A 16,331-nucleotide genomic window follows, 5' to 3' on the forward strand; every position below is an offset into this window, starting at 1 on the left:
TCAACAAATCAAAAAGTTTGAATGCAAGTGGAGCTACATGAAGTGAAATGAATGACTAAAATTGAAGGGGGTGGGGAGGCAGGGAAGCATTTGATTTTATTGCAGCAAATTAAGGATGAGAATTGCGAAATTTGTAGCACACACAATTATTAATGTAACTTGATGTAAACAAATTATGTATAAAAATGATAAAATGATATAAACTTTGAAACTAAATAAATAGCAAATTGCAACATTTAAACAACAATAATTAAAACTCTCAAATTTATATCAAAAATAATATTTGACAAGGAGCTATTTTGTCCAGTATGAATAGGCATTTTAAATTCATTTATACGGTCTACTTCTACTACTAGTCATAATCCTGTAGTTGGAAAGATACCCAAAGTCTAATTAACAACTCCCTGAGTGACCCATGCTTTAATATTAACTCACCCAAAAACTTATTTTACTATAATGACCCAGAACTATAATTAAATTCTTTATTTTGTGCTTAATAATACTAAATACTGACAACTATATTTGCCCAAAAGGAAATTTGTTGCACTGAAAATGCTCATAAAAATTAGAGGAAAATACATGTAACAGGCATATTAAACATAAATACAGTTATTATATTAAAGGCACTGTGACCCAATACTCTATTAGTGAAATATACTTTAATTAACCAATCCTAAAGTCCAAACAAATTAATATACACCATTTAAAACCGTTCCATCATATTTGGCAAGTTCACGATTTGTTTTTGTTGTGATGTCTTACAGTATTATTATCAGGAAAATCAGTGTCCGTTGACACCATCGACTGATGTCGTATTTAGAACACACACCTTGAGTGCTTGCTGGAGGTGACCAATCAGATGATAGATGGAAATATAAGATGTGTAAAAAGGTATAGGTGCGAATCGCAGCACATCAGGTTCACGTTTATCACACTATAAAGAAAAATGTTTATACAAAATTAAATTGATACAAGCCTTATAAAAAAAAACAATTGTTGATGGTTTAGGTTTTTTAAAAAAAGGAAGAGGTCATTTTTCCTCAATATGAAATGAAATATGTAATTGTGAATGAATAGCATATTCTCAAACAAAGTGAGCAACAAAAACCACAGTACTAAGTGATACACACCATGGATTCAAACCATGGAACAAATCAAATTAGAACAATTGTGTTGTTCAAAAAAACAAAATATAAAATAAAATCTTTAAAATTTTCAAGTGACAGAAAACAGATGGAATTGACCAAGACTGGAAAACTATACGACTGTGTCTGTCAGACATATCAGAGAGTATTTAGTCAGCTTTTTAAAAACATCTGATCAAACAAATTGTCTCTTTGCATGTCAGAAGTAGCACCAGACAAAATCTTATACACTGTATATGTGCTGTGTTACAAGCAAATAAAATCACAAAGCTTATGTACTGTACCTCCAACAACAACCAGGGGCCTATACAGGCAAACCACTCAAATATGTTGCATAAAATTTGGTATTGCTGACAGATTGTTTAGAGTGTAAATACGCATACTCACTGTAACTCCTCTCTTCTTCAACTGTTTGTGAACTTGGTCGACAGCAATTGAGAAGATGAAGGACAGCTGACATCCCCTTTCTTTTGAATTAGAAGGTGTGATGATATCAATATACGGCATTCCAGGCTTCACAGCATCCTTTGCAAAATAGTGATTCACAAGGTATTCAAGATACCCAGTTAACAACACTTGCTTAGAAACAATCTCAGACATGCTGGTTTTATTAAATACCTGTAAAGAATACATTTAAATAAGCAAAAATACTAATAAAAATAAAATATTGTAATTATTAATTGAAACAAAAATACCAATAATGACATCAACCATAACAATACCAACAAAACAATAACAAGAACTATAGCACTCAAATATAAACTATAACAATAATTATCAAATCAACATTAAATGGCTCATTTAAAGAGATGAAATAAGACAAAGATTAAAATATAAAGAAAATTCTTGAATTGATCCCCAGCATTTTTAAAGGTTTATCCACAGTATATAGGAACAATATTATTTCTGTCTCTTAATTGGTGAAGTAATCCAAACATTCAAGTATATTAGGGTGAGAGTTTATTATAAAACATACTGAATAACAAATTTAAACAAATACATTTACAAAGAATATTGTAGAAAGAAAAGGAAAGAAAGGAGAATAGGGAAGATAAGATGAAAATAAAGAGAGAAAAAGAAAAGATAAATCAAAAGGAATATAAAACATTAGATGACAAAAACATAAACAAGAGAATAAAATTATAAGAAAAATAAAAGACAACCTAATAAGATAAAAAAGAGAAAAGTAGAGTTGAATAGCTTATTCAACTCCTGGGTTCAATTCCAGTGACGCAGCAGGACTTTTTCTCACAACTAAAAACCACATTCCCCACTCAAGCTTCATAAAGAGATTTTGCTGATAAAAGCATTGTGTTATTTCATTTAAGAGGGCCCCCCGAACTCAGTCGAGAATCTAGGATACGCTGGAAGGGTCACCATCTATAAATATGGTTTTAAAAAATAGAAATGATCGAAAGCAAAGTAAAAATGAGATTAAAAAAGGGAAAACAATAGATGAGATGAAAAGAATGCAAAAAAGACAGCGTACCTTGAGCCTCCAAATACGGTATGCATTGGTATGAGTGCATTAAAGATATTTATTAATTTTTTTATTATTAATCTGTTTACTTACCTCGAGGCTTGCCTTTAATGGAACTATAGCCATTATGGAAGGGTTGGATATACGATATCCAGCCACGCCCGGTGACAAATCCATTGCTGCATTATTGCACAAAAAAGACAATACAACTATTACAAACTAAAATACATATTATGAAGAAACCAAGTTGAATACAAAATTGATAGAAATTCTATTAGCTATTATGGTTTGTATAAAAGACGTCTGACTTGGAAAGTATCAATTTAATTGAATTACAAATTTCTTGGTTCTACCTAAACTTCATATTTTATCCAGAGTAATTTTCAACAAAAGCATATATTACGAAGGATAAAATCTGACAAAGTTGGAATGGAATTACCAGACACCATTATCTTTTCTTGATGATATAATAAGCCAAACAAGATTAGAGTGTATTGCTATAAATCACATTTCCATCAAATATAGTACTTCTGCTGTAAGAAATACATACTAAATACTAACAAAATACCAAATAAATAATAAATACTAAAGCAGATCACTAGATACTACACATCCTTTTTGACGATAAAAAAAAATCCACAAGATTATCTTAAAGTGTTTGACGTCACAGGATCTGCACATAGAAAGATTGAAAGGTATTTCAACTATTAAAGAACAATGTTCAGTATCAAAGCCATATAGTTAGCATGATCAAGAAACTGTATAATTACAGCTCACTGGTATGATAGTGCTTCATCTAATGAATAGGGGTAATAATACAAAACACTTAGAGGCCTTGTTGGCATGAAGCTTATTATACCACGGTTACAGTTGATAATTTATACAGAACTTGCTTATTACAATGGCAAAGTGTTGGTACGAGGTGAAAAAGTGATTGAATGAAGAGTTATCAAAATTGAGAAATGAGAAAGAAAGAAGAGGTAGGATAGTCATAAAAAACAGGAAGCACTATGGCACAATAGAATCCCATATTTTTTGTTGTCCTCCCATAAAATAAACTCCACTTTAAGTCCTAATGTCTATTGAAAGCAAAATCATATAACATATTCTTAATATTAATAGACAGTTTGATCTTCAAAAAGGATTGCTAGAGCATTAGACTGATGACACACGGTTTTACGTTCTTCTCACGTTAGCTATTGATAAAAAATGACCACAAGGTATTTGGAAAAAATAAATTATTCAATAGCATCATCATTGTTATTTATAACTGATAGCTTACGACTACCTATTTAAAAGATGTGTGGATGAGAATTTAAATATTTTAAAACCGCACAACCTTCGACCTACATCCGGAGAATGTGTAATGTGTACGACGTCGTCAACAGATGACGTCATGGCCAAGCTACAATACACCTAGCTGTCAGTTGACGTCTGATAGGGATTGAAAATATCTGAGTAAGTAATTCGTTTTCATTATAGCTTTACAAAAAAAAAAAAATTTGTCATCTAGACATTTCTGAACCTAAATGAAATTTTTTCAAGATTAAAACTTACTGTTATCCATTTTGAATCGTGACACATAACGATGTCCCCACCAACCAAGCAATCTGTATGAAAACAATTGAAAGGATCCAATAATTACTGTACCATCTTTGGTTTTAATTTTAATAAAATTGAGTTATTTGAATTATAATATTTATAAATATTAACATGTTAATATTAATGTTAATATTAACATTTATAAATGTTAACATGTGGAGTTAACTAGCCAGGGAATGACATGATTTGATTGCTAACTACTTAAGTTTATTTTGATATGAGTTTGCATCACAAAAATGACATGTTACATTTCAAGTACCAGCAGGTACTGGAATGTATGCACAATATGTGTATTCGGTACGATAACACTTCAGGTGGGTGACTCCTATGATATTTTCCTGACACAAACTCACATCAAAAAAACATTTGCAGTACCTGCTGCTACTTGTGGATTGGATTTACCCCTAGTCCCTGGGTGCGGTCTTGGTAGTCTAGTGGTTGTGGCAACGGACTTGGTGTTTGAAGGTCGTGGGTTCGATTCCCACCTAAGTCACTATTTGGAAACGTACAGCGATAACACGTCAGGTCTGGCAAGACATCACTACTACTGCAAGTTTACTCAGGAAGTAAACCCTTTAAGGTCGTGGGCCGTATCCAATACGGAGTTTACTGTCCCTGGATGCGCGGTCGGTATACGGTACGGACCTATATATACTATTGTTTTAATAATGCTGCCCTCTGTTAGTGACTCTTTTAGGGGATTTTCCTAACGTCATCGTGACTAGACAAGGCTTAGCGATTGTATAGAGCAAAAATCGGCAATTTTTTCTGTCAGTGATTGATGCACTTCGATAGACGAGGATAGCGGGATTGTTTATATAATTAATTAATTAATAAATATAAATAATATGAATCTGAGGAAAGATTGTAAATAGAAACTTTAGCAACGCAACCAGTAATGCTAGGCCTAGGTCTGCAAACGTTCATTTCGGGTTAGGTCATGTACATGGGTTAGGTCATATTTCAATATCCCTACCCTCATCTTTTTCATTATTGGTGATCCGCTTCCCCAGCGGATAACCTCTTGTTACTTTCACACAATATCTTTTTTGCACAATATCTCAAAATCACCGCGAGCTATGCACAAACGCGCTTCAACTAACATTTGCCTTGGCCTGGAATAATCACAATAAGGTTTTCAATATGCTCAGTCATGCGTGACGTCATCTATGCGCAATTTTGCGTTTTTACATTATCGATCATATCATCCTAACCAATTGTCATTTCTCAATCATACTGAGTAGGCATAAACTACAGGTCAAGGTTGAATATCATGTACCAAAAAATTTTGAAGCATGCTTGCGCACGTGTTATGAAGCGCACGCATGCTTCAAAATTTCAAAATGCTCAAAATCACTTTTTGACTAAATTAGAGCACGTTTCATGCCATTTTGAGCATTTCAAAATTTTTAGAAATTGTCCACTACGCGCGCGCATTTTTACTCGCGCAGCACATACAGAAGTTAAAAATTAAGTTTTTTTTTTACATATTTTGGGTTCCTGACATTGTTTTCACAAATTTCCATCCTTTTCAGTCATCTTATGGCCAATAGCAATGCCGTACGCGCGCATCAAACATAGGGATGATCTTTGCGCGGATTTGTGCCAACATACAGTGAAAATATGCTAAAATCAGGCCTACTTTTAATAAGGATAGGTTAGGATGATCGGTGACCCCCAATTTTTATTACATATTCTGAAAGCACATGAGTTGTAAATATGATTTTATGGATCATAATGGCTGATCGGACATTGTGGCGTCATCATATTGCCATCTGAATTCAGTAAAACTGAATTTTATCTATGGCGTCATTTTTTAAAATACGCATTTGAGTGTATCTCGCTTATCCTTTATCGATCGTCTCCCAACTTTTGGTATGTTATAGCTGAGACAATTTACTTTCGTATATGTGACTTCTTTTTACATTTTGATGACGTCATCATGGTCAAAATAAATGTTTTTCCTGACCCCCCCCCCCCTTATCTTTCTGTCCTAAAAATGTTGATGACCCCATAATCATCTTACCACTGTCATTTCTGAATCATATTAAATGGGCATACACTTCAGGTCAAGGTTGAATGTCAGGTACCTTAATTTTCCATTCGCGCGTCTTAACGTGCACGTACGTCAACAATTATACAAGCTTAAAATTATGCCTATTTTTAATCAGTTAGTCAGTAGGATGAAATGTAACCCTCAATTTTTATTACGTTGAAAGCACGAGTTGTAGATATGATTTCATAGATCATTATGGCTGATCGGACATTGTGACGTCATCATATTGCTATCTGAATTTAAAAAAACTGAAAATTTATTTATGATGTCATCTTTTTACTACTGATTTGAACGTATTTTGCTTATTCTTGATTGATTGTCACGGAGCCCTTTTATCTCTCTTTCTTAAAAGATGTAAACAAAATAGAACACAGAGGGCGGCAGACTGTATTTAAGCCCGATTAGGGAACATATCACACCTGTGTTAAGGCACCTTCATTGGCTTCCTGTAACACAGAAAATCACTTTTAAGATTTTGTTATCTATTTTTAAATCTCTTCATAATTCCTCGCCAATGTTTATTTCACAACTAATTCATCCTTATATTCCTAAGAGGTCTCCGAGATCTACTTCAGAGTCTCTACTTGCTCATTCTATTCGCCCGTCAACAAAGCATTATGGAAATCGTTCTTTTTCTTGGACTTCTGTCTTCCTTTGGAATGCTTTGCCTATTACAATCCGACAGGCAACCTCCATTGTTGATTTTAAGGCAGCTTTAAAAACTCACCTTTTTAACATGTACTTTTCTTAAATTTCTCCTATAATTTTTATTTTTATTGTTAAGCGCATTGAGGCTTTGGCATAATGCGCTATATAAGCCAAAAAAAAAAAATTTGAAAATTCTCAATATCACTTTTCAGATAATTTAAAGCACGTTTCAGGTCATTTTCAGCATTCCATAACTTTCCATAATTTACGCCCCGTACGTTCATTTTCACGCTCACAGCACGTACTGAAGCTGGAAATTACGTTTTGTTACATTTTTTGGGTTCCTGACACGGGCGTCAAGAGGTGAGCGTACATATGCGTAAATCTAATAAAATGCTCAAAATGACTATTTAAAAAAAAACTAATTAGAGCATGTTTTAGTATATAAAACTTTTCAATCAGCACCGCGCGCGCTTCCTGAGGGTCAAAGTACGGCAGATCACAAAAATCGTCCTCGGTGATGAGTTCAAATCTAGTTGTTATATTATAATATTGTTATTTCATCAAGTGTACTAGTTTTAGTGAAATATATCCTAGGTCCAGTAGTCCACCCAAGTTAGAAATAAGGGCTTACTTGCCTCTATTTTTTAGTGTCGTTTACATGGGGTTCATGGGAAAAAAGTACCCTTTTTGGGCCCCTAAATCGCAAATTTGGGGCACATGACCTTTGACCTAGGTAAAAAAGTCTAACAATTTTGCTATTTTTCGGAAGCCCAAAACATTTTACCCAACAATCAAACCAAACATTTGCAGAAAGTTACAGTCATAAAAATTTATTATGCGTTTTTCAGAAACCTATTAAAACCCCTTAAGGGGTCCCAGCGACCTAAAATAGACCCCCTTGGGACTTCAAATGGTTAAAGAATAACTTTGTTCCAGGGAACAAAGCCAAATTTTATTTAATTTCCTACATAATTGCAAGACATGCAATGTATTTGCTGAGTTCAACTACACTTGTGTAATTTTCTTTTTGTCCTATACAAGTGCCATTTACGCACATCTGTGCAATAGCAATAAAAATGTTACACCTCAGCCACAATCATGGTGGGGTTGAGATGGACTGAACCATCTATCTGTAAATGTCCTTCCCTGGGCCCCTTTTGAATCCCTGGATCTGCCACATTCTTTCTATACTTCATCCAACATAAAACAAATCTTCTGTACTTTGATTAATGTTTCTATGTTCCATTTTCTTTTAACTAAGCTTTAAGAAATTATATGCCAGTTTGAATTTCTAAAATGGCAAACATAATGAATTAATTTGAATCATAACTCACCAACAACATGATTTAATTTGAACCACAGCAAAATTAATTTACTAAATGTCAAGATTTCATCAGTGTGTGCTCGTTTGTGAGATGAGGTAGTGGTGTTCAATCAAAAATGACAGAAAGTTTTGAGATCAAAATTATGAATTGGTTTTACTGTAGTACTTCGAATTAAGTTAATACACAGATAAGGAATATGATACATTATACCAACTGGCAAAAAATATAGATTAAATATACAGAATCTGTTATAAGGACACAAATTCATAGTATTTTGTGAGCATTGACACATGCTAGTGATAATATCAATACAAAATACAAGACAGCGACCATGCTTTGGAAATACAATGATTTTCAAAAACCCATGTAAGGCTTTTCTAATGCTACGTTCAAACCAAAACCCGGATCCGGTCCGGTGCGGTGCCTTGATAGAAAATCGTGAAAAATGGGTTCAGCGGTAAAGAATAGGACCGTTCACATGAAATTTGTATGATTTCCAGTCCGGACTCAAGATCTGGAGCAATGGATCTGAAAACCATTTGTATCTTGAAATCGTTCATTAGACCAATCAGCAATGAGCATGAATTACCTTTCTAGACGTTTTCCATGCAGCGTTCAAAAAACATAACTCCAGATTTTTTGTCCAGGCTCCTGGCCGGATTTGGGCTTATTGTGAATGTAGTCTAGAGACCAGTCAAAATGATTTTTATATTAAATGAAAGCCATTTAAATACTTACTTTGGTTTTACATTACAGGAATGTTTATTATGTATGAATGCCGCAGCTAAACAGCCTGCCCCACTGTTAACATACTGAGGATCAAAAAACATATTGTTATGTTTTAAATAGAAAACTAAAAATATAATCGACCAGTGAAACGGACTGAATTGGAATGAAACATATACTACACACAATACTGTGTTGAGCTGTAGCTTGAACAAATTCTGAAGTTTCTAAACAGCCTTGAAATTGAGCAGACTATGTATTTTATAGGCCTATTCTATTTTAATAACCTGTATTGTGAAATCTCTATTTTGTGGAAGTGGCTTGGCGCAGCAAGAATGATGTGGTTTCCGATCCATGAGCTCGGGGATTTCAGGGAAAACTTAAAGGAATAGGCACTATATAAAGATATGAACCAAGTTAAAACTAACTTATTATTATTTATTCATAGTGTCAAATAGACTGAATAGGAAAAATAATGATAAGATAAAGCAGTGAGCAATCTGTCATATTTGTTATCAATTGTTTCTGAAAGAATATTATTAAATGATTACTATGTCAATGTTGGGTAACCTTTAACGGTATTAGGTTTTTCCTTGTCATTAAACACATAAGTCACTTTATTACATGATGTAATATTTACTTCAACTTCCACTTCTAGGGCATTGCCTTTTTGAACTTCATTTATATAAATTCTATACAGGCAATTGATTTATTGGTATTAATATTAGATATTATTTGATTTGCTATATGTACTTATTTTCTTAAAGTAATGGATTTCCAACATGCTTCAGTTTTGATAAGAAAACAATAAAGGCAAGAATATGGAAGCAATGAATTAATTAAGAGCAAAAATATAAGAAAAACACATCTCATTATTTATTAATTGAAACAGAAATATTACATGATTATGATTATGACTTAAAGTGACCTCTATTTAAATATACATATATAATTTATTTTTAGTATAATGCAAATTAATGTTACCAACTGCATAACCATAAGAGTTATTGACATATTCATAAGACCTCATTAAATATTCATAAGAATGTTACACCACTTACTTTATAATTGCACCATGCAGCAAAATCTACATTCCAATCATGAAGACGCAACTCAACATTGCCAATGGCATGTGCGAGATCGAATCCAACTAAACAACCCTTTAAAAAATAAAACCAAACACAACATCTCTATTCTAAACCAGATATATACAGTACTACTGTTATTGAATAATATTGAAAATAATTATGTGGACAACTCAACGATAACTGTTAATTATCCTAAACATATTAAAATCTATTATAGACTATAGGAAGAATAAGTGGTAAAATTGGAAGGATGTTATCTTCCATGGAAATCTATGAAACAACGCAATACAACACAGTCTGCAGAGGACGTGGGATGGTTATGAGAACTGTTGTTGGTTGAGAATATCTTGACATTTCGATTGAGTTACTTCAATCGTCTTCAGGAGAATGGTATCTGCAGAAATCCCAAAACAGTGAAATACTTACGTTTTGGTTGGTGAGACTTGCTGGTGATTGGTTGAAAACTAAACAATAGCTCAGCTTTTGTTTAGTTTTCAACAATAAGTACAATAAAAAGTGAGTAACCCAAAATTAGGGCCTGGAACCCAGGCTAGGTCAATATTTACCAGGAGTGTGAATCTGAACACACCATGTGAAAACAAACAGAACTATCTATGTGGTCTACCGCAAGCATTAATATATATAACCAAGATATTCAAAATTCTTAAACCTATTTAATTTCCTATTTATATATGTTAATAACAGTAATTATTACGATTAAAGTATCTTTGGTTCTATCTTTGTTGGTGATGAAGAGAAAATAAGTAACCAACCCACCTGATCATGACCAGCTTTGGTGATGGTCTCCATGTCAAATAGCTGACCAGTAAAATACTGAACTCCACTAAACATTATTGTTGCAATTTCCGAACCATGCTTATTAATTAATTCCAGAATATCTTCAGTTCGTATTACATGTTCACCCTGTAAAAACCAAAAAAAAAAAAAAAAAAAGGAATTACATGACCTGTTAATTTAAAAGACTATCATAAAAAGTGAAAGGTCCACTGATTAATCTCAGATAAGAAAGTGTAATACATACTCCAAGTATTGAAATACACGCCATCTTGTTGGGATTCAATATTTCGACATTAATTATGTCATCATCCTTTCGACATTAATTATGTCATCATCATTCTGATGATGACATAATTAATGTCGAAATATTGAATCCCAACACGATGGCGTGTATTTCAATACTTGGAGTATGTATTATACTTTGATGTAAAGTGAAGAAAATTTAACATTTAAACTGTTTACTGTGCTATAAAAGATTCCAACTGTCCCACCTTTGACAGGATTGTTCCACTTTCTGCAAAAATTATGTTTGAATGATAAAATCATACATGACCAAAAAAAAAAAAAAAATTAAAATTAAAACACTGACTGTGTGCCTGCCATGATTCAACCATATCCAAGTTCAGACAATAGCAATATAATAAATTGGAATAATCAATTTGAATGTTGTTGAGTAAGTACTAAAGGTATGTATCATTTCTTTCTAGCAAACAAAAAGGAAATCCAGCATAAAAATGAGAAATATCATAAATACCAGATTTCTTTTGAATCTTTTCAATTTATTTCATTATTAATTAATTTTGTTTATTAAAATACCTGTAAACATTAACAATGTTTACAGGTATTAAAATACCTGTAAACATTAACAATGTTTACAGGTATTAAAATACCTGTAAACATTGTTAATGAGTGGTGTGTGTATTCATACCTGTCTTGGATTTGCATAAATAATACAATCACTCGGCTTGTATCCATGCAGCTGGATTTGAGATTCAATCATATACTGCAAAGAACCAAAACAAAGGTTCTGATAGATCAGCATTTACAGTAATCAATCAAATCAAGGACAGATATCATTCACTTTAACAGCAAACGCAATATACAAACATTAACTGTGGACCACAATGAAAACAGTGCCTTTGCATTGAACTTGCCATATCCATAAAAAAGAAAGTTGAAATAAATAAAGACACATAATTTATAGTGCATTTAAATGAAAAATAACAATTGAATATAAAAAATAAACATAAAAAAGGAATCATAATTGAGTGAACAGTCAAATATACCCACTACAAAACACTGTGTCCATGATTGCGAGTAGTTAGAAACCCCTTCTAAATAGAAATATTTGTTATTATTATTATTTACTTAGGCACACAACTCAAGCACCAAGAATTGTCAATATATCATTGTCCTGAAGGTGGCAATCCCTTACACATGACAAACATACACACACGATGCTTTACACCAACTGAATCTCAATATGAGGTTTAGAGAGTTGAGTTGTTTTCGTCATGAGAAGAATTCCAGCAGCATTGACAGGAATTGAACCCAGGACGCTGGGATTGGAAGGCAAGAATCTTAACCACCAAGCTATTCGACTCCACTCTTACTATCTACTCCTTCTGTTGACCTAAGTTGGCCTAGGTCAGATTAGGCTACTATTTGAGTTGCAGCTCAACACTATGTCATGAGAAACCATTCTTGGCCTGCTGGACAAAGAATTGATTCTGTGCCAAATAACAATTCTGTAGCAGAATCCATAATTTGTTTATGGGCCCATTTCCGCAGACACTGATTATTGATCTTTGAAAGAACCATTGCTATAAACTGTTTTTCTTAGCCAGTAGAAATAAACACCTCTGACAAACAAGATTGCAGTCTTTATCTTCCTCTCACTCATTTTCTGTCAAGTTGGCCATTTAGCTATATACATACTGTAGTACTGTACTGCAACTTTAGACACAAGTAAACAGCAGCCATGAGCCAGAAAATTATTTATCATATTTCTTTTTTGGTATTTTTGAAATTTTGAAATTTAATTTGTTTTACATTTTACAGTTAGCTTTCTTCAATATCAAATCCTAAGTTACATTTATGCTAAAGTAGTTAGCGTTACTGATATGAGTGTCCGACGACAATGTCAATTATCATACACTAATAAATATTCATTATTCAGAATTATAACTTTGCATATTTCAAAGATGCTGGTGCTGTTAAAATGATTGGAGGACTGTGCCCAGGACTATATGCTGGTAGAAGGGGGTTATTGCAAACCACTATGAGTTGTGTAAAGACCAACTCAGACAGTGTCGTACGACGCAGCCCGACGCGATTTGTTGTCGCGTCGGGTCAATGTGAGTTGAACGCAGACGCGATGGTGTGCATCGGGGACAGTCAAGTCGTAGAATATTAAACATGTTTAGTATTTCTCACGACGGCTTAAGACTGTCTATGACGATAAATCGGGTCGGGCTGCATCGGCCGACGCTGTCTGAGTTAGCCTGAACACAACAAACCGTCCAAGAAGTGGGGTGGGGGAACAGGACTTATAGTTCAAGTTAAGCAATTTGTGTGTTCCCTTCTGTGGATGGAAGCTTTAAAGTTTTATTCATTTTAATATCTAAAAACTTTACATTTTGGTTAAAAATTTTTGGCTCCCGTCAAGGGGATGGGAGTGAGTGCCCCTTTCACCATCCATGGAGCTGTAGTTTAGTCCTTCAAATCCCGTCAATCAAGATGTTTTCTAACATAAACAACTTTGTACATTCACAATTTATTTGCAGCAAATTTAAAGATGATCAATATACAAAGCTGAGGCATATGTTTATGCAACACTCATTAATAAATAATAAATTGTGCATGATCCGACTCATTAATCAACCCACCAACAAGTAATGATCTAATGGGCAACCTTGGAACATATACAATGGTTTAATTAATAATTATGTCTTATTAAGGAAATCAGGTGGCTAAGGAGGTCATTAATAAAGTAAGGCAACTAATTCCACAGGTAAATAAAAAAAAAAAAACGGTGGTGATTAGAATAATGCAATACTAAAGATTGTATATTTAGTAGAAGCACAAAATCTACAAAAATGTACATTTTTCTACTTTTCAAGTTGAATTTACATGGCAGAGGTATTACATTGCAAGTCCAATTTATTCATTATTTGAATAGAGAAAAGCGTTATATAAATTGTCATTATACAATATTAACATCTGCGCTCCTCGCCCCAGGTTCGGTTTGTAGAGCCAAGTCTTCTCGAAGACTTAAAATTGGAGTCAAGTGCGGCTTGTGATTTAGAAAGAATGTGGGATTATCCCAAAGCTATGGTTAATTTCAGCACCTGTCGTTAACAATGTGAACACAAAGCTACTATAAGCGCCTCTTTACAGCAGCTCGATAAGACAACGACCATACACAATTCAGCACGACGTTGCAAGTTATAGGTTATTTTTTATTTTTTTACCTTTAAACTTTTATTTTTATTAATTTACCTTTATAAACATAAAACCCATCATTCAAATATATAAATCTAAATAGGAACATTTTGGCAATGTTTCAAATAAAGGTTAAAACTATGGCTGTGAATTGTAACATAATTATTTGAACAAAATTAATTTAAATAGTAAAGGCATTACAAAACCACTTGAGGCATGGTAAATTATTCCTTAATATCTGTTATATACTATGGAGCCAGACTACACTTACTATTTCAGAAGTGTTTACTATTATTTACTACATGGACTATTCTGCACTAGAGAGGGCAGTAAAGATACAAAATCTTTGATCATCAGTAGAGCAGAAATTTCAAGTTAGACAAATTTGCAAGCGTGAGACTTTTGAAAATTCCGTCCCCACCCCATCAAGATCGACCCCCTTGCCCCATTTTGAGGACTGACCCCATCCCGATCCCGAAACTTTTATATCCTAAATGCTCCTTTTTTGAATACTTTGAATATTTACATTTCAGGTTGCCTCCAAACATTGGGATTGCAAATGTTTTGGATATGCAAATTAATATTTTTCGTCTGACTACCTCACCGTAGTGTGATGACTGGGCTCTGGGCCTGTCAGATGGAGGAAAAAATTGCCTCCCTGTCCCCTTCTGGTTCCATCACTGGACCTCACAAAACCTGGTCGTTTAACATGGTACGGTAGTCAAATGTGCTTTAAAGTCAGGCTCCGGTGGAAAAAAATTGTTTGATATGTAGTAGAACTGATTTTTGTAAGGCAGACAAAAGTTGTTTGAGGAAAAACTGGGGAATGGTTAGAGAGATACAGATTTTTGAATATCAAAAAAACTGGGGGTAAAAGGTGGAAAAAAGGGTGGTTACGCCCCCATAAAAAATGAAACATTTTAGCAGTGGATGATAGAATTGAACCAGGGACCAATGCTAAGCGCACCAGCCAACCGAGTTAAGCAGGACTCTATCCAATGTTTATTTAAACCCATCAGACATGCAAACAATAAATTTACTACTACCAACAATGAAAACTGGTATTGGCTTAATGAGTTTGAGCCAATACAATAGCCTCCCTGAAGTCCTGTTTCTTTGGAGAGGCTAATTTAATATGATTTTTTTTGTATGGCATTTTGCACAGCATGACTTTTCCTACCTGATCTGATGGAAAAGCCTTAGATTCCATTAATATCTTGTTGCGTGTTTTGGTTGGTTGATAAAACGACATCTAAAGGAAAAAATGTTAATATAAAAAAATTTAAAATAAAAAAATTAATAACTTACTATAGTGATTATACTAAGTTTCATAAACACAATGAAATACTACACAAGAATTAACAGCAACGTCTACAAGTAAACCCTTACTATGTAATTAAACAATCTTGAAAAGGTTTGGCCTAGAGTGATGCGAAAAATGAGAATGTGGATCTAAATCCCTATTCCAATGAAAACTTAATATTCATTTTTATTATTTTAATTCACTGAAATGATTTGCCGCCTTGGGGGTGGGGTGAATCTTGCTGTCTTTATGTTACGCATATAAAAAAGACTACATTTTGCTTATTTTTACAAGAATAATGGTTAAAATAATGCCACATTTACTTGCTACCTATTTTCCTGAAATCATCTCAAAAGTTAATAAATTAATTATATATTATCATAATCTGATTTTAATATCTACCAATATGTTATTAACAATATGAAATAATGGAAAAGTTTAGTTAACCCTTTCACTGCTGAAGGTAAATACACCCCCTGTACTGGGCCTGTTTTTGAGGAAAAAAGGTGATTTTGAAATAAATGCAAAAAAAAATACTGAAAGAGGTTATTTTGAAATTTGTTTTGCATGTTGGGGTGGACAAGAGGTTGGCCTATGGGGTGAAAATTGAAATTTGGTATTTTTCATAATTAGGTGGTCAAGTGGCCTCTTTGGTGGCCACATTGGATTTTCCTTTTTTTCATAAATTCTGTGAAAAAATCACATTTTTCTCC

At 33.4% G+C, this 16,331-nt stretch overlaps 1 protein-coding gene across 3 annotated transcripts in view; it reads right to left on the reverse strand.

The window, feature by feature from the left end:
• Positions 1-468: 468 nt before the first annotated feature.
• Positions 469-16,331, reverse strand: part of LOC117119548 (kynureninase-like) — a 34,582-nt gene continuing 18,719 nt past the window's right edge. For all 3 annotated transcript variants that reach the window (XM_033264375.1, XM_033264381.1, XM_033264390.1), the window contains exons 6-14: positions 15,496-15,567; positions 11,800-11,874; positions 10,851-10,997; positions 10,047-10,145; positions 8,998-9,071; positions 4,183-4,235; positions 2,719-2,804; positions 1,533-1,763; positions 469-934 (exon numbers count right to left, since the gene is read on the reverse strand). In XM_033264375.1, coding sequence (XP_033120266.1) covers positions 782-934; positions 1,533-1,763; positions 2,719-2,804; positions 4,183-4,235; positions 8,998-9,071; positions 10,047-10,145; positions 10,851-10,997; positions 11,800-11,874; positions 15,496-15,567 — 990 coding nt within the window. In that variant the 3' untranslated portion in view covers positions 469-781. The remainder of the gene's footprint in view (positions 935-1,532; positions 1,764-2,718; positions 2,805-4,182; positions 4,236-8,997; positions 9,072-10,046; positions 10,146-10,850; positions 10,998-11,799; positions 11,875-15,495; positions 15,568-16,331) is intronic.

The sequence above is a fragment of the Anneissia japonica genome, unplaced genomic scaffold (assembly GCF_011630105.1).
Source record: "Anneissia japonica isolate Jap-2015-1 unplaced genomic scaffold, ASM1163010v1 scaffold287752_len1182401_cov188, whole genome shotgun sequence".
Taxonomy (NCBI): domain Eukaryota; kingdom Metazoa; phylum Echinodermata; class Crinoidea; order Comatulida; family Comatulidae; genus Anneissia; species Anneissia japonica.